Genomic DNA, 18,544 nt, shown 5'->3' on the forward strand with positions numbered 1-18,544 from the left:
TTTTTAGGTAAAATTCTGTTGGCTTATAGCGGTGTAACTGATTTTTATATATTGATTTTGTGTCCTGTAACTTCACTAAATTCATTCATTCTAGTTACTGAAATCTTTTAAGATCATAAGACTACTTCTTTTCCAAATTTGGATGCCCTTTATTTCTTCCTCTTGCCTGGTTGTTCTGCATAAGACTTCCAGTAGTGTATTAAATAAAACTGTTAAAAGTAGGTATTTTTGTTTTGTTCCAGATCTTAGAAAGCATTCAACTTTTCCACCACTGTTACCTGCTAACTTCTTTTATATGGCTTTATGATGAGATATGTTCCTTCTATATCTAATTTGTTCTGTTTTCATTATGAAGGAATATTGGATTTTATCACATTCCCTTTCTTCTTTTGAGATGAGCATATAATTTTTGGCCTTCATTCTTTTGATGTAGTGTCACAAGTTTATTGATTTGCATATGTTGAATGCTTGTATCTCTAGTGAATCCTACTTGATCATGGTGAATAATCTTTTTAATGTGCTATTAGATTTGGTTTTCTTATATTTTGTTGACAGTTTTTGCATCTGTGTTCATCTAGATTATTTTTTTGTTGTGTCCTGTGGTTTTAGGAATCAGTATAATACTAGCCTTATAGAATGATTTTGGGAAATATCATTCCTTCCTCTTCAATTTCTTGGAATAATTTAAGAATTGTTATTAGTTCTTTAATATTTGGTAGAACTCAGCTGTGAAACTGAGCTATACAAATAAAACTGAGCTTTAATTATATAAACATTATATAACATTTATATAACATTGAGCTTTAATTATAAAAATAATAGATCTTGAGCTGGGCTTGGTATCACATTCCTTGGTAATACAAGACTGAGAGGTTGAGGCAGGAGAATCATAAGTTCGAGCCCAGCCTAGGCAACTTAATGACTTATTGAGACCCTGTCTCAAAATTTAAAAAAGTACTGGGGTTGTAGCTCAGCGCAGAGGCCTTGAGTTCAATCTCCAGTACTGCAAAAATAGATGGATAGATGGATAGATGGATAGATGGATAAATAAGTAAATAAATAAATAAATGGTCTTTAACAGAAAAAAAAATATTTTAACTAGGCTTAATGATTTGAAACAGTATTAATTCTTACTCTCTTGAACTTTTGATTTGAAAAAAAGTTACTAATTTTCCCCCTGATGTTGTTTTATTTTAAACTAGTACAGAACATATATACTATGAATAATTCTGAATTTTAAACTAGCTTTCAAAAATCTTTATTCACTATTACTCACTAGAAGACCAATCACAATCCTAATATTTTCTCCCTGATCCCAGTACATGTTTGAAATAGTTGAACTGTTTACAGAATTGCTAATCGTTAAACTAATTCTTAGTTACTTCAGTGTTTCCTCAAAGTTTTTATTAACACAGAAATGTATAAAAATGGCATTTGTTTATTTGGAATCCAACAGAGAAGTATATAAAACAGACTGAAAAGCCAGTCTTATTGCCACCCGTGTTTGTTCCCCATCTTTACCTGGCATTCTTGCTCCCAGAGACGCTCATTTGTAACACATGTATGTTTCAAGACCTGTGTGGAAGGACTGCCCTGCTTGTCATAGCCCACGTGTCATGGCGCCGTTTCTTTTGGAGCCCCCACACTGCACTCGTGGTGACTTTGTTCATTATTAGTACCTGGTCAGCACTAAAAAGGAGGAGTGTGGGTGAGGTGGAGTCAGACTTGCACCTGGCCTAAGATGACCTCCTATGTAGTAGGGATGTGTGAAAGAATAACTGAGGCAAAGCAGATGGAAGAGAACAGATGAGGCACCGTGGGACTCACAGTGTAGAGAAAATGGCATCTGACAGGCCAAGAGGAAATATTTGAGCTACACCCTGAAAGACAGATAAGATATATGTGGGGGGAAGGCAGAAAAGCAGATGTACAGGCAGTAGAAAGAGGTTACAAGGTTCTCCTTTTCCTGGACTGTAGAATGCATATATGGGAGCAGCAGCAGGTGAAGATGCAAAGGTAGTGTGTGGGAGGACTCTGAATGCCTCTACGCAAGCCTTGGAAACTTTCTGAACAGGAGGTTTGCATGAGGAACATGAACAGGACATTGGAAGAGTAGAATGTCAGCCACAGTCCTTGCAATTCTTTGCATGGAAACTTAGCACCGTGAGGTGCACTGGCCATGAGGCTGTTGCTTTCATGGGGCCTTAGGTCTTGGCTGCTACCATATTACCTACATGTAAGAAGACCTTGATTATAAGACACCTCATCCCATGACCACAAGGGAGGAAAAACTGTCAGTCATTATTTTAAGAGACCATCAGTTAAGAAATGTATTCTGACTTCAGAGATCACAGCAAGGAAGAAGTGTTCATCATAAAATCAGTGAGATGGGATGGGGCCCTTGTACAGGCACTGAGAACGGTGGTTTGTGCCAGAAAGAACAGAGAAGAAAAGGAAAGGAAGGGAGGATGAGATCAAAGACAATGGTGGAGAAGTTGAACCTGAAAAAAGACCATGGCCTTTGCACTGAGCTATGTCCCCAACATTTTTTATTTTCTTGAGACAGGGTCTTGCTAAATTGCCCAGGCTGGGCTTGAACTTGCAATCTTCCTGCCTCAGCTTCCCAGAGTGTTAAGATTATAGATATGCACCCCATCTGGGCTCTTAGACAAGACTCCCATCTTGCCTTTGTAGGCGCTGTTCCCTTTTATACAAAATACTCTTACTTTCTCTTTTCTTCTTTGCCACCTCCTGCCCACTCAAGCTCCAGTGCACTCTTCTGTGCCCTGCCCGAGCACTGGGCACACCCTCGGACTGTCCACACGCCCTCGGCCTTTTGCTCTCTCTATGAACTTGTGAACTTCTCGAAGTTGGAAAGGAATTCTTTTATTTCCCCACAGTGCCAAGCACATTAGGTAGATAATGACTACTTGCTGAATGGAGTGAATGAAGTGATTGGTTCATCTCAGAGGGACTCTGTGTTCAGGGCACCTAGCTATCTTGATAAAATCTGGACTCTGATTAAGTCTGAGCTGTGGTCCTAGCTCCTGACGTCCTAGTAAGTGTTGGTGATGCCCACACTGATGGTTATGAAGAGAGTGATTTGGAAAATCCTCAGCGTGAACCCTGGAGCACCAAAGTGACAGTAGGAAATCTCGTAGGAAGAGACACTTAAGTAAACTGTGGAATACAGCTGGAAACAGTGGGCTGTGCTGACAAGACTGCAGGACATAGTTACATGGCTTCTGATTTGGAACTGGCAAGGTGGGGCAGAGGAGAGCGCCGCTGTGAGAGGACTGGCACGGGGAGCCGCAGCAGGAACCAGGTTGGGAGGCTTCTGGATGGAAATGGACCTGCAGTGCAGGGGTGGTGGGAGAACAGGAAAGACTGCTCACAGGACAGGGACTCCCTGAGAGAATGGCAGTTATTAGAATTTTTAATCCTAAATTGCTGGGCTGAAGGCCTGAAATTTCTTTTCTTTGCCCTTTGAGGATGGGGGTGACAAGTCTCACTATGTAGTTCAGGCTGGCCTTAAACTCACTTTGTAGCTCAGACTGGCCTTGAACTCTTGGCGATCCTCCTGCTTCAGCCTCCTAAGCAGCGTAGGCCACCATTCCTGGCTCTTTTTCTTTTTTTAACTTCATAAATAATAGAAAAGGTAGCACTAGTGTTAAGCATTCTTATACTACCTCATAATTCTGAGTCTGATAATTCTAAGGAAAGGTTCAGCAAACCTAATTTTTAAAAGTACTATTGAACAAAAGTAATATTTACTTTTTTTTAACATATGAAAAATAAAATGTTTGAATATTCTCCAAGTTCCTTCCCCCACAACGAGGAGTATTCAGTATTTTCAGCCCGGTGTGAACTCTGCCAGCTGTTAGCCATACAAACTGGTATTCATAGAAACAGGAATTTTAAATTCCTCCAGTGATATTTTTACATGTGTATTATTCCACATACTGTTTTCTCACTCAGTATATGTCAAATAGCCCTCCAAGTCAGTGGACAGAGCTCTATCCTAGTCTCTTTTAAATAGCTGTGTATGAATATAGATATCCCATAATGTGTTCTGCAATCTCCTGTGATCAGACAATTGGGTATTTCCAATTTTTGCTACTACAAACAGTGTGACCAGAGAAGTTATATTGTTGCTACTGGTGCCTCGATGACATGACTGTCTCACTTTGACCACTCGTGCAAACCAAAAAAAAAATTTTTATGTCATCTTTTAGTGAAGCTCAGCAGTGTGTATAATAGCCACTAATCACATGTAGCTATTTAAATTTAAGTCTCCTTCTTATTTCAAGTGCTCAGTGGCCCTGCATGAGTTGTGGCTACTTTACTGAACACACAGAAGAGACTGCTTTTATCCGACAGGAAATCATATCGCACAGCCTGGACCGGGCGTTCAGACATTACATCTCAAAGAAGAGTTGGTGTTTTCATGAGCACACAAAAGAGTGAAAAGTTTTTCTGTATTGGTTGCCTCTGCAGTTACTTCAATGAGAATCAGTACCCAGATGAAGCAAAGCGAGAAGAGATTGCAAATGCTTGCAATGCAGTTATACAGAAGCCAGGTAAGGAGGCCCGCACCGCTGTGCTCCCGCCCTCGGCCCCGCCGTGGCTGTCCCGTCCACGCAGCGCTTCTGCGCCACACCCGCACCAGAGACTGTCCTGAGATGGCTGTGCATAACATTCGCCACTTTAAACTGGCACTTTTTTTTTCAATGTAGAAATATTTTCTAATTATTTATCATAAATATATGAGTTCCAAAATAATTTTAAATTTTGAGATATTTAAGCAAATTTTCTTAATGAAATTATTAAAGTAGATTTTTTTTCAAGTGCTATAAATTGTGTGATTCTATATTCCTTTGAGGGAAGGAATTCTTTTTGGACTTGGCTTCTCTGTCCTCTCCACCTTGGGATAACTTCTGCTTAGGAAGAAAAAACATAGGTACATTAATACCACCCTGAAGTTCTGCTGTTCCTATGCAGGTCAGCAGAACTACGTGTGTAGTTCGTATGTATGTTATGTGGTGTACTTCAGTTATATTTCACATTTTACAGATTTTGATACTAGAAAACCATTCTCAGTTGAGTCAACTGATTTCTATTTAGCCAGTTCTTTTGAACAACTGAAAGACTATCTGCAAAAGTATCAGTGTTTTATAACATTGAGGCAGAAGTGTATTCTCCCTTATCCAGAAGCCAGACTTTCTGGCAGTGTGGACCCTGCAAACCCAGCTTCCTCCACACCGACGTGAAAAGAATCTGTATGTACCCTGTGTTACACAAGTCGAAAGTGGCATAGGGACTTGAAGTCTTCCTGGAAATCTCTGTACCGCTATATTATTGAGACCCTAACACATCTGTTTTCTGGTTTCTCTACCCACTGTGGATTAAAAGCTGAATAACGGGAAAAGACAGGAGAGGAGGGAATGCTACAGGTGGGTCCTTACCGGCAAGCATATTGCTGTCCATAAGAAATCACCTTTGACATCAGAGAAGACAGAAATCTAATGCAGCCTGAACGTCAGAATAAGGACGGTCACAGGGCCTTTGGCCTTCCAGGAAACATGTCCCATGGCCTGTGTCTTAAGACAGCTGGTAGCTAGTTAGTACAAGGCCTTAAAAAGAGCAGCCTGTACCTCTAGAATGATATTAATGACTGGGGCCTCACTGGCACTGTGATGGGACTTTAACCAGACCTTAGTAAACTGACTTCATGCACTTCTTTCATGCTGTGTATGGCTTTCTGAATTGAAGTACTAGTGGGTATTCATTTATATGAATGTTCATAGTAGTGGATAAAGCTTTTAAAAATTCCCCCTGCACCTGTTGTTTCATCAGTAAATGAAATCAAAAGCAACTTTCAAAGAAAGAAAAATGCTATTTTTTAAAACTAGTTATTCTTGAGTCCCAGTTATAGATCACCTGAATTTTATTGCATGCATTCACAGGCAAAAAACTGTCCGATCTGGAACGAGTTACCTCCCTGAAAGTATATAATTGGTTTGCTAACAGACGGAAGGAGATCAAGAGGAGAGCCAATATCGGTAATGTATCAGAGTGGCTGCTTTTGCTTATGAGAAGGTTGCAGACATCATATTTATTTTAGGAGTGACTCCAGTTCAGGAACTGTGGGTTTAAATTTCCTAATTTTAAACCTAACAAGAATCACTCTTATGTTTTTCATTTTTAATAATCCAAAGTTAGTATTATTTACGTTATTTGTATTATAGTAATGACATTGTTACTTATAAAACTTGTTGTTCTTAATGTTTTAGAATATAGAATTAAACAGACCCTGAGCAATTGATTATGCTGGTGCAGATTAAAGATTCTTCTAGGGCCTTAGAGAGGAAGTGAGATACGGTCTAAGCTTGTGTGTTACTACTAGGCTCTGGTTTACGTATCAGGAAACACCTGGTTAATGGAATTGGAATGAAAGAGACTTAGGAGACAGGAACACAGCAAAAGGCAATGGCACAGGTTATTACAGCTAGGAGTGTAGCTCATTTGCGGACTGTTCGCTTTGCATGTGAAGCCCTGGGTTGGATCCCCAGCACTGCAAAAAGAAAAAAAGAACATTTAAGACATTTGAACTGTAGATTTCACAATGTATAGCTATCTCAAAATGTCTAATTGTACACCATAAATATATACCCATCCCCACAGAACTGGGGTTGAACCTAGGGCATTCTCACTGAGCTATATCCCCAACCCTGTTTTATTTTATTTTTATTGATTGATTAGTTGAATGATTGATTGATTGACTGACTGAAACAAGGTCTTGCTAAGTTGCCCCAGCTGGGCTGAAACTGGCAATCCTCTTGCCTCAGCCTCCTGAGAGTTCTGGGATTAGAGGCATGTGCCACCGTGATCAGCTAAATGTATACAATTTTTATTTGTGCTGTATACCTTAGTAAAGCTGGAAAAAGGGAGAAATTACTGAAGCTGTCTAAGGAGAACTGGAGGAAATAAAGCCTTCCCAGTTAGGACACAAAAACAATGAAGAAAAATAAAAATTTTGAATTGGTGAGATAGGGGTAAGGAATTGCTTTTAAGCTTCTGAAATTACATTTCATTAATAATTATGCTTCCTGTTCACTCCAATTCTCAAATGCTTCATAGAACACCAAGACAGGAAAGCTGTTTAATTAGATAGAAAATTTTATGAAATAGCTCACAGTTAAGGTGGACAGTACAGTGTGCGGAGCGGCAGAGATTCCAGAATGGGGAGGGTGTGTCTCCCTTGGCTGCGTGCGTGCGTGCGTTGGAATTTCACCCATCTGCAGTCTAAGAACCACGATGTCATGGTGTCGAGGACCACAGGTTCTCCTTTATGTTCTGATTCCCTAAAGGCAGAAATTGTGCTGTGGCCATTATGATAAGGCACAGATGATTTAGGGATCTATTTGCTTTTGTCGAAGAAGCAGCAATCCTGGAGAGTCATGGGATAGACGTGCAGAGTCCAGGCGGCCATTCCAACAGCGATGACGTCGATGGGAACGACTACTCCGAGCAGGTGAGCGGCCAGAGTGCAGGCCGAGGTTCCTGGTGCTGAGCAGGGGGGCAGGCGACAGCGCCGTGAAGACGTGGGTGCCGGGCGGGGGTGGGAAGAGTCGGTGCCCCTCCACTCTGCTCATGTGTCTAGTTAGACTGTCGTGTACTTTGAAAGGAATGTGGTAAGATTCAGCTGTCCTGTTGATTTGAGAAATTGCTACTCACCCACATGGATTTATTGTCATACAACAGGATACTTGGCAAGTACGCAATGGGGAGGAGGAGGAGGGAAGAAGTTCAGAGGGAGGCAGAGAAGCAGAGAAGGTAGAAGAAGAGAGGAGGATCTGATCCAAACAAGCAAGTTATACCATTCACCACACACACTCAGTGTTTGAGAAGTACTAGGGGCAGCTGGGCAGCTGTGACCCCGGCCTAAACATGTACTGGAGCAGGGCACAATGGAAGGCCCACCACTCCGGCCCCATTGCAGTGAGAACCCTGTGCCCAGAGTGGTTCCCCCGTCTCTGGCCTGTTGACACACGCATCCGCATATACACCACACCCGCATGCCTGCTCATTCCCCTGTCCTGTTCTGCACTGCTTGGGGAAAATGTATTGAACTGTAGTCACTGCATGGAGTAATTCAGTAACTGACTGGGGAGCTTTACCCCTACGTACGTGTTGACAGATTTCATCACAATTTGTATAAGATCTGAGTTTCATCTCCATTTGGAAAGCGCAGACAACATATGGTCCCTTCCTCAGACTCCAGCCAAAAAGCTTTTGCTCTTTCCTGTGGTCATTTTCCTGGCCCCTCAGCCAGTTAGTTCGTAAATGTGGCCAACTGTGCTCTTCCACCTCCCAGCTGTTTGACAGCCCGTCTGTCAGCTTGCCCTCAGATACTTGGTGAGTGAGTGGGACTCCATGCAATCCTTTTTTAAATCCTGAAGACTGTTCTGTGAGAATCACAGTGAAACAGGCTCACATGTCCCAAAGGTTACCTTTTTTCCCCCTTTGGACTCCAATCGTAGCCATGTCTTTTACTCAGAGAATGTTCTGTCTCTCTAGCTGGAAACATTCCTGATAGTTTTCAATCAGCCAGTACCGATGGGTCATTTCCATCTCTCTTGTAGATGCCCTGAGGGCAGCACATCCCATGCTTTCCCCCAAGGGACTTTCCCTTTCTAAAACTCTGTGATACACAGTCCCCTAAAGATGTGATGGGGAGAAACACACCCCTGTGCGTGACAGATGCCCTGGAATGCCAGCTTTCCTCAAAGCCTTACTGTGTGAGGGGCTCACCCTGAGGGAGGAGAGCAGAGGCTCTGAGTCAGAGGCCTGCTCACCCCTCGCCACGCCTTCCCACAGCCATTTTTGGCATAACTGTCTTCCATAACTGAGAATTCCTGTTTTTTTCCTTCTCTGCAAGATGTTGCTGCCTGTAGTTTTCTCTTGCTTTCTCAGTACAGTAGAGAGCTGTGAAAAATACTAATAACCTATTTATGAGATAAGTATAAATCCACAATTGAATAGCTTACTAGCGTGGCCTACAATGATTCATGCTGTATTTGTTGCAACAGGAGATCCAAATTATTGGTTTTTTATCAGTCAGTCCAGGTTTGATCACCTCATGCAATTTTTTGATAGAATGAATAAAATTCTCAGTGAGAAAAAATATTTTGTTTTTTTTAAGTAATAAAACTGTCAACCAGAAGCCTCTGAACCGATATCCATTCAGTGTCTACTTGAATACAGTTCACCTCCACTCTGCCATGAGGTGCTCATCATTTCCTCCGCACGTGTTCTGCCTCCCTGAGCCCCTGCATGCCTCTCTGTGAGCTGGAGGATTGGAGTCTACTGATAACATTGGCTTCTTCTTTCTGCACACCTAGGATGACAGCATGAGCCATAGTGACCACCAAGACCCCATCTCGTTAGCTGTGGAAATGGCAGCAGTCAACCATACTATCTTGGCATTGGCCCGACAAGGAACCAACGAAATCAAGACAGAGGCCCTGGATGATGACTGACAGGGAGGGTTAGACACAAGTTAACTTAGTTTAGACGTAGCACCTTAGCAGACTTTCCTCGGTCCTTAACATGTGTTCTTACAGTATAACTTGCAGTTTCTTGTATGTCAGGTAGCCGTTAGGGTCTTGTTCTGTGAAGATGGCATGGTGCCCTCAGCCTTTGCATATACTCTCTCAGTATTAATTCCCAGTAAATAATAACTGACCAACCAAACTTCCCCTCTCAGCCCCCGAGGCTAGAAAATCTTGCTGCTCCGTCTTAGCATTCCAAGAAAGTGCTTCCGGGTATTTAGATAGCCCTCAGTTCTCACGTATTAGGCTTTGTGTCATCTCGGGTACCGTTAGATACATGTAACACTAGTCTGTACCTTTCCCTTCCCCGGACTGATAGGATGCAAGCTGAGGTAGTGGCACAGGACTGACAGACACCACTGGGGGAGTCTCCAGAGGGAAGGAACACTAGAACGCACCTCAGCCTGAGAATCACTGATTTCAGCTGCAATAAGCCGTGCCTCATAGTCACACCGTGGCTAGATTACACTTCTTTGGGTGCTGTGCTGAGAATGTCCATGGAAAGCTCGAGCTCACATTTGTTGGTGTTAACATGCCTGACACAGACATCCTTTCCTCTCACAAGCTGTGTGACCTAGTAGGTAAAATACTGCCTTCTGCCTTTGGGACCATGATTCAAGACAGAAAGACAAGTTATGAGAAAGAAAAAAATCAGCTTGAGAGCATTGGAGAAAAATATGAGCTGAATGTCCGATGATGATCAGCCCAGTCCTCAGAACCACTGCACATTCCGTGGCACACTTAGCTGTGCCTGCCTGGAAAAGTCTTGGAGGCTGCCCTGGTGTCCCCTTTCCCTGCTACCAAAAAAGTCTTTCGAGGATGGAGCTAAGGTCAAAAATGAGTGAAAGAGCGCAGCCTTTGTATCCATTAGCGGAAGCCCCCTCAGTCTGAGTCCATGGAGGACTTAGGGGATTTTGCTGACTTGACTATCACAGATGCAAACACTTGCTTAAACAGGAGCAGAAAAAAGCAGGGGACATTTACCTCTTCCATGGTGGGTGTGCGAGATACAACAGGATGTTGACTGCTTTGTTGTTCCCTTTACTCTGTCCTTGTAGAGGTGTGAAAAGCTATATTGCTACAGGCAATTTATTTAATAATTGGAAGCCATATTGATAATGGATGTGGTAATATTTGTAAAGTTTAATCTACTTTAAGCGGCAGTAACTAATGGAATTTTTTTCCTTGATCCACATATGTAGCACTTTTGTTACTTTTTAAAGATATTTATATTTGATAAATCTTTTTTTCATTTTGAGAACTCAAAATACCAAACAGTGAACTTGCGTTATAAAGTCACCCTGTGATCACCTTGTCATCCAGTAGCAAAATGATGAACTATTCATGCATCAAAGAAAATTACATCTGCTGGCCTTGTATGAAAGTGATCTCTTGGCATCCGATTCAGTGATGCGCTGGCACTGGGCCAGAAGAAACGGCCTTCAGCGTGGAGCGTAGGGTGTGGCGGAAGAGGCACAAGGGCTGCGCGTTTTGTGCCTGGCTCCATCCCTCCTCTGTCTCGGGAAGCCTCGTTTTAGGGAAAGGCTGGGCGGAGTACCGGGGTTTCTGTCTTTCTGTCCCTGACTGAAAGGGTTTCTGAGGGAGAAGTAAGATGCCATCTCCTCGCTGCCTCCCCCGCACCCTCACCAGATGTGCTTGCCAACCTTGCTTGTCCTCCCCTTGTGGGGAGGCTGACTATCTGCCAGTTTTCAGCTGGTCTCCGCACTCCAGGCAGCACTGACTCTACCATTCCCTCAGCTGTATGTTGTGCTTGTGGAAATGCGAGGAATCTTTGCAAGGGCATGAGTGCTGCCTCCCTGTATCTGTGAAGTAAGAGTCAAGGCCGGGTCTGGTCCTGCCCCGTCCCTGCATTTCAGGGGGAGATGTGTGCATTTTCCCCGACTTCCAAGAGTTGTGAAATGGAGCCGTCTTCTCTGTGTTACTGTATTACTTGAACCAACAAATTCAAGAGTAGCATTTGTTATTCTCAGGAACGAGCCTCCCCAAACTCCTCATACTCTTTGTTGGACTTCTTCAGTTGTGAGTCTCTTGTCTTTCTTTCCTCTTATTTTAATATCCTTCCATTTTGGTGGAATTTTGTCTGCTTTTTCTCAGTTGAATCAGAAAGAACATGGAGAGAGGAAAAAAAATGTATTCTCTGACAAGCCACATCCATGATTTATTGTAGTTAGATTATTATAATTGATAGCTTCTTTAGGGTGGGATTCCTAGCGTCATTTGTTCTTGCTAGTCTTTTTAAAGGAACAGACTCAAACTGCTAAGACAGCTGCAGTTTCTAAAGAAATCCAGTGATTGCCACAGAAGAGCTAAAGTGTTTTTTGTTTTAAGACCTCTGAGGAGGAAAAAAGCGTCGGTGAATAAGGGGGAGTTGGCGTCTGTGCAGCCGCGCTGCCCAGGCTGGCAGTGGCAAGACCGCAGGAGCAGTGCTGCCAGGGAAGGGGCTGGAGGGACGGGGGAGGACGCTCTTTCGCTTTCTCACGAGGTGTGAGAATGAGTGTCTTTGGGGTCGAGATTTAAATCTCCCTTCAGTTTTTTGTTGTCACTGGGATTGGTTCTACTCTCTCTTGTCCAGACCACCTTAGTTCTTATAATGGCAAATCTAGCAGCCACTATTTCAGATGGAAAATCTTTTCCCTGAGCCTTTTGGGTTTTAGGTGTAGTATTAAGATAGAAATCCTGGGCCAAAGATTTAGCTCAATGGTGCCGCCACCTGCCTCGAAGGCGCAAGGTCCGGAGTTCGATCCCTGGTACCAAAAAAAAAAAAAACAAAACAAAAAAGCAAAACAAGAAATCCTCAAGTGCTCTATCGCCGAAAGGAAAAGCCAGACTCTTCAAAGTCACATCCCATGCTGCTTGGTGGCTCTGAACGTGTTCTTCTTGCTGTCCTCCTTCAGGCCCCAGAAGACTCTTGGAGCCTTGTTCGTTTCTAGTCAAGGAAGATTTTTTTAAAGTGTGGGGTCTATTTGTGTAATTAATTCATCTGTTGTTTTTATTTAGATACTGTAACTGAATTACTGTGGTCAGATGGGTAAGCATCCCACCTGCCCCTCTCGCAGAGGCACCCTGAGATAGGCTATCTAAGCAGACTTCCACCCGCATGTGGCCAGGGCACAGAAGCAGGCAGGCAACACAGCAAGTACACGACGCTGAGACCTTCTCATGCCACTGAGTACCACACAGACCTGCTTCATTTAGGCAGAGCTGGTAATTTGGGGTACCCGTCGGGCAGATTTCCTCAGTCTCAGGTCTTTCGGTGGCCCTTCACAGGAAAAGGGAACCTGGGACAGGGAGCCAGAGAGCCCCCACTCAGGTACCTTTCCCCCAGCTGCAGAGGTGAGGAAGAAGCTCGTTTGTACTAAAGTATGCAAACCCGGTATCCCAGTTCATGGCAGATTCATGATACGGTAGCATCTGTCTTAGTGCTGGTGTCTGGATAGATTCTTACCTCAAAGGGGATAACTCATGAAGAACTTACTGATAGGTGTTTCAGCTCTCGCTCTTTTGGCCTTCATCATCAAGAACTAAGAACTTGTTAGAAACTTGCTCCTGGGTACCCAACATTAGTCACCCAGTATAATAGACTCATTCAGTCAGAAGTCTCCTGTCACTCCCTCTCCATCTCTCAACAGTTCCTCTTTGTTTTCTCTCTGTTTCACCATTATGTTGTGGTCTTGAGTTGACTTTGCTGGAGTGTTTTATCTTCTGGCAGCAGGCAGGTGCCGCTCAGTAGCGCCCCCTTCGGCAGTCTGGGAACACGACACGCTGTTGAGAGAGGCATGGCTCCAGTCCCGAGTGAGCCACTCATCTCTGCCTGCAGCCGTGAGAATAACCCCTTCTTCCCAAATGATGGCACCCTAAGAATGTGAACTTCAAGCCTCGCCCTCTCTCTGGTTTTCAGAAGGATTTAGTTAGAAGAGTCTTCCCATTTAACTTGTGGCTCTGCCCTTTAAAGATGCTTTTTATGTTTTGTTCAGAGAACAGCCAGAGTATTTTTCCCTGTCTCAACAGATTCGTAGGCAATAATTTTTCTTGTGGTCGATGCTCTTGTGCTCAGTAGCACCCCCTCTTCATTGACTAGTCCTGCTCTCCTATGGTGTGCATTGGTTTCTGTGTTCATCTCTGTGATTTAAATCTTAGGCTAGAGTGGCGATGGATTGTGTCGTTTTGTTGTTGTGATTATCGGTAATGTTTCACTACTGGGTTCCAAATCCATTTATAGCTTTACTGAGCCAGATTTATTTGTTGGGCACACTGTGGTTTGGGGGTGCGGGCTGGGGTTTTGTGGGGCAGGGGAGGTGTTGCTCATACCGCGTTCCTTCCTGTGTGTTCTTTAGATAGCAGATGTTACTCAGGACTTGGGGATCAGCTGTCGGCCATACCGAATTTGGCAAACTGAGCTGTGTGCCCCGAAACCCTCCTACTGTCTCATTTCCAGCATCCGGCTCACGTTACCCAGAGCCACTGAGTTGTCCACAGTGAAGACGGTGCCCCTCCTAAGAGCAGGAGGCTTTCCCGGAGACAGGCAGCGGGGTCAGCACGTCTGGGCACCCTGCGTGCAGGTGAGCCTCTGGGCTCACAGATGCCTGTCACCACAGATTTCCTTACGCTCCCAAGAAGCAGCAGGAAGGGCTCCGCAGGCCTCTCGGGTACCCTTTCTTTGCGAACCACAAGTGAGAAGTGCCTGCTCTTGTGTCTCACGGACCACGCCTGTTAGGTCTGAGTCCTCTCTCAGAAATACGACTTTGCATCTTCGCACCTTCAAAGGCTGCAAGTTTATAAACGGAGTGATTTCCATGTGGCCTTCATTACTCTTGATAGGGATGAGAAATAGCGAAAGGAAAGATAAGCCTGAGAAATCCAGTTTCCTGCAGCGCTAGATTTCTTTTGGGGTCAGGAAAGGAAGGGACATAGGCGAGAGCCTGTGAGGCTGCACCCAGTACTCATCTTGCCAGCACAGATGCCTTGGCGTCACCAGTGTCCACCCTTTTTTTTTTTTTTCAATCATTCTTGACCTTTGGGTAGAACTGAATCAAGGTCTCCATTCAGGTGACACCCGCCTGGCACTTTTAAACTACTTGACAGTTTACTGGGCACATTCCAGGACCTGTGAGCAGGGAGCCCAGCCGCTGTCCTCTGCTGACGTCCCGTCTCCGCTTGGTGTCTGTCCATCGGTCCTCAGTATCCGCACCGCACTGTGCGGGGCGTCGGGCAGCAGGTGGCGCGTGCACGTGCAGCCCTGCCGAGCTCCTGGGAGGCTGGCTCCCCTGACTCCATTTTCATCTTCTCTTTTAAATAAGACTGGCTGCATACAGCCATAATTAACTCACAAATTCACATTGGTTTGCTGCGATCAAATGGAGGTTTGGCTGAATCTTTTCAAATTGTAACCATGGTAATTGAGGGGGGTGGCACAGAATGAATATATAAAAATATAATGGCAATTGTTCTGAATGACTGAGTGTCCTCCTGACATGTAATTAGCTGTTTTAGCAGGATGTAGATTGGCATGGTCATAATTAAGAGGATTTCTGTCCTTTATGTGATTGAAAATAGCAGAGCTCCCATCCCTTGTTCCCTTTTAGCACTAATGCTCCCAAGAACATTTGGAACAGCGACTCAGTAAACTAAAATAATGACATAGTATTCATGTTCTCCCGAAGTGAAAGAGAAGGATCTGGAGTTATTTCAGCCCCAAAATGGAAGCTTTGATTATTGTTCTCCATGTGACTGACTTCTGAGTTCTTTGAGGCCTCTCTCACAGCAGCTCAGCCTGTTCCACCTTGGGCAGGCACCAGGCAGCCTCCACGGAGGCCCCCGCCCTCTGTCCCTCGAGCTGGCCTCACACGGCCACATCTTCTCAGCTTGCACCTAGTGTCCTCAGAGTTCCCCTGAGTCACTTGACATCTCCATTGCTGTCACCATTCAAACGCACTCACCAAATGGAAGTTTACGGAAGTTGCATAGTGTTTTCCTCATTGGCTCTTAAGCTGCAGAGCAGACAGCCCAACAAGGACCCAGAAGGGTGGACACTGGCGCCTGCAGTCTGCCATCGTCACTGAAGCAAAAGGACGCGTGCAAGTGCCCCGTCTCGCTCACACCTCTCTTACCTGGCAGGTGCCACCCTTGTGCCATTGTGCTGTGTCCTAGTGCTCAGAGCACTCTTCTCTCTTCTCCCTGGCCTCCCTGCTCTTGCCCAGACCGGCCCATCCTGTGTCCTGCAGTCTCCTGGCCACAGCTGCTGCTCTTCTCCTCCCTGAGGTGGCCTTGGTGGGAGTACTTAGTCACTGGCTAGCCTTCCTCTAGAACAGGCTGGGGTGCTGTTCTGTCTCCCCATCCCTCTCTGGAGCCTTCGTCCGGTTGCGTGTGTCAGCAGGAAGTGGCCAGTCGTGCTGGGCAGTCGTGCTGGGCGAGCTGGGGTCCGAAAGCTCTGCCCTTTCCTGGGCTGCACTTTCAGGACTGCTCAGCAGCTGTTGAGGACAGTACAGCTCTGGCTTTTGTTCTTATTTTGCCACTTGCCCTTGTACAGACCTTTGCCTTCTGCATCAGCAGGAACCCTAGCCTGCCAGAATCGCTGCTTAAAATTCCTTCTCTGCTGAGACGGCTCCTTGTTTGTAAGTGTCCTCCTCCACCTCCAGACACAGAGAGCGGGAGAGTGTTTCTGGCCTTGGCTTCTTTTAGTTCTGTTCCTCTCCAAATACCTGTAGTGGAATAGCGGTTGGTTCAGGGAAAGACCCTGTGTCCCCCAGTGCCGCTCTCCTACAGGCCACCTATCTGGGTTAGAGACTGAGAACAGAGTGGATGAGCTGCCCTGGTGGCTGTGAGACATCTGTGAAGAAGCCAGCGGGACATTCCCACGGTCTGCCCACACCCAGAGGACACTGCTTGTCTGCCACCTCGGCTCAAAGTGCCGAATGTGCTGCCATGAAGTAGAGTTGTGGGGAGAAAACACCAGAAGCAAGTTTTAATGCCATTCTAAATCAGTGTTGCCGAGGACCAGCGTGCAGCCCTCCTGAGCTCACGGGGCAGCAGCTGCTGCAGATGTCGCGTGCGTATGTGGATGGGTGCTGTGCTGCCTCCCTGGTCCTCCCGGTCAGATCCACTGTAGCCGCATCAGGCCCAGCAGCATCCAGCACCCCTTCACCTTGGCCGAAGGCAGCCTGCCCACTGTTGCTCCCTGGAAGGCACCGCCTGGCCTGGCGTGCTGGCACCTGCTCGCACTGAAGTCCTGGGGGAGCTGGATGAGGACCGAGACCCCACAGCCTGGCTTTGTCCAGGGTCCTCCGGGGTCTTCCTGCTTGGTGAGCAAGGTGACAGTATAGGGAGAGATGCCCGGCCGTGTCAGGACGCAGGAGAACCACAGGTGGCAGTTACCCGTCCAGGGCCGAGGGGGTCAGTCTCACCTGCACCCCCCGATTGCAGCCCTGGTAGTGAAGTGAGAAGCAGGGAACAGTTCCTGTCGCTGGCTTAGGTGCCAGCTTGTTCTGAGTGTTCTGCTGCTCCCTCCCGCTCCACAGCGGGGAAGATGGCCAGGCGGGCTGCTGTGGGAACAGGAGGCTCTGGTGCCCTGGAGCTGTGTCAGCGCCAACCCTGCTGTGGCTGCTTCTGCTCCTTGTCCTGAGCCTTCTCTGGCCCACAGGAGCAGCTGAATGACTGAGAATCCAGATGTCGGTCCAGCCTAGGAACTTCTAGTGCCCAAAGTCCAGGATGGAGCAGGCTGCCTGGGATGCGGCTGGTCCCTGCCTCGCTCAGGCTAGGTGACTTTTTAGTCAGGGACATTGGACAAGGGACAGAAGCTCCAAGCCGACCTGAAGATCTAAGAAATTGCTACCCCTCCTTTTCTAGCTGTTCCTTTTATTGTAAAAGGTTTTCCAGGAGTTGGTTCTGTTGAATTCCCCATCTCCCCTCCGTCCTTGACAGGTGTCCTTGAAGTACAAGAAAGGAACAGCCACAGCTTTGGATGATGGTTCCAGTGAGGGAGCCCACCCTGGGGCTGCTTAGGGTCGCAGGTGCACTGGGACCCAGCCCCGTCTGCAGGGGAGCGGTACCGTGCCTTTCCCGCCGGCCCCTGCACCTCGGCCAGCCGCTGTGGAGACCAGAGTGGGGCACAGCCTGCAGGCTCCCTGGCAGAGGCGGCTCTCGGACTCGCTCAAGGTTCAGCCTCCCGTTAGGGTGTCTTCTTCCCAGCACTTCCAGGCTGAGTCTTACTGTTTGGTGTTTGGCTTCCTTGGAGCACAGAAAGCTTTCTTGTTTTTGCTTTACTGGAAGCATAGACCTGTGAGGGTCACTTTCCACTTCACCGTTCACTGAAGCTAGCTATTAAACTGGAAAACAAGAACATGAATGCCCTTAACGTAAACAGCTACCCCAGCTCTCTGGCGTTTCGGCCACCACGCCACCGGGGCATCACAGTAGGTGGAGAGGAAGCTCCTCATTCCGATTGGCCTTGAGGCCGCTCTCCTGTACTGGAAAGGGTGACCCGCACCTCATGCCTCTCTGAGAAGGGGCACCAAGGGAACAAGACCAAAGCTGGCGGGGCGGGGTGGGGCGGGGCGCTCTTTCCGAGCCTCGGAAGTGCTGGCAAGGCTCCTCCTTTACACTGATTTTCCCGAACCTCCCTGTCATTCCCTTGTGCTGAGTGTGACAGCACGTGGGTGGCACCTGCACCTCCTGCGACCCTGAGCACACCTAGGGCCCAGCCTGGCTGAGGCGGATGTGCTCCTCGCTGGGAGATGCGGAGGAGAGGGCCCGCTCCCCTGGCAGAGCCCACAGCCTTCTCCTACCGGGCGGTCAGGTGGAGAGCGGTACCTTTCCGGGATGAATTCTTGTTTATGTTCAAGTGCCTAAGCGAGTTGCAGACCTCTGGATCCTGCCAGTTAGCTGTGCCCTGCCCCAGCCTTCCCACCTCCACC

The 18,544-nt window shown here is 46.4% G+C and overlaps 1 protein-coding gene across 10 annotated transcripts in view; it reads left to right on the plus strand.

Moving 5' to 3' along the window:
• The window catches only part of Hmbox1 (homeobox containing 1), a 153,642-nt gene extending 135,104 nt beyond the window's left edge, over positions 1 to 18,538 (plus strand). For 2 of the 10 annotated variants that reach the window (XM_010623051.3, XM_033765519.1), the window contains 5 exons: positions 4,498 to 4,580; positions 5,967 to 6,062; positions 7,440 to 7,534; positions 7,765 to 7,776; positions 9,405 to 18,538. In XM_010623051.3, the coding sequence (XP_010621353.1) occupies positions 4,498 to 4,580; positions 5,967 to 6,062; positions 7,440 to 7,534; positions 7,765 to 7,776; positions 9,405 to 9,542 (424 nt within the window). In that variant the 3' untranslated portion in view covers positions 9,543 to 18,538. The other 8 variants (XM_019207477.2, XM_010623071.3, XM_033765520.1 and 5 more) reach the window with 8 other exon arrangements.
• The last annotated feature ends 6 nt before the right edge of the window (positions 18,539 to 18,544 follow it).

Source organism: Fukomys damarensis, unplaced genomic scaffold (assembly GCF_012274545.1).
Source record: "Fukomys damarensis isolate Sample0158 unplaced genomic scaffold, DMR_v1.0_HiC HiC_scaffold_18, whole genome shotgun sequence".
NCBI classification, from domain to species: Eukaryota; Metazoa; Chordata; class Mammalia; order Rodentia; family Bathyergidae; genus Fukomys; species Fukomys damarensis.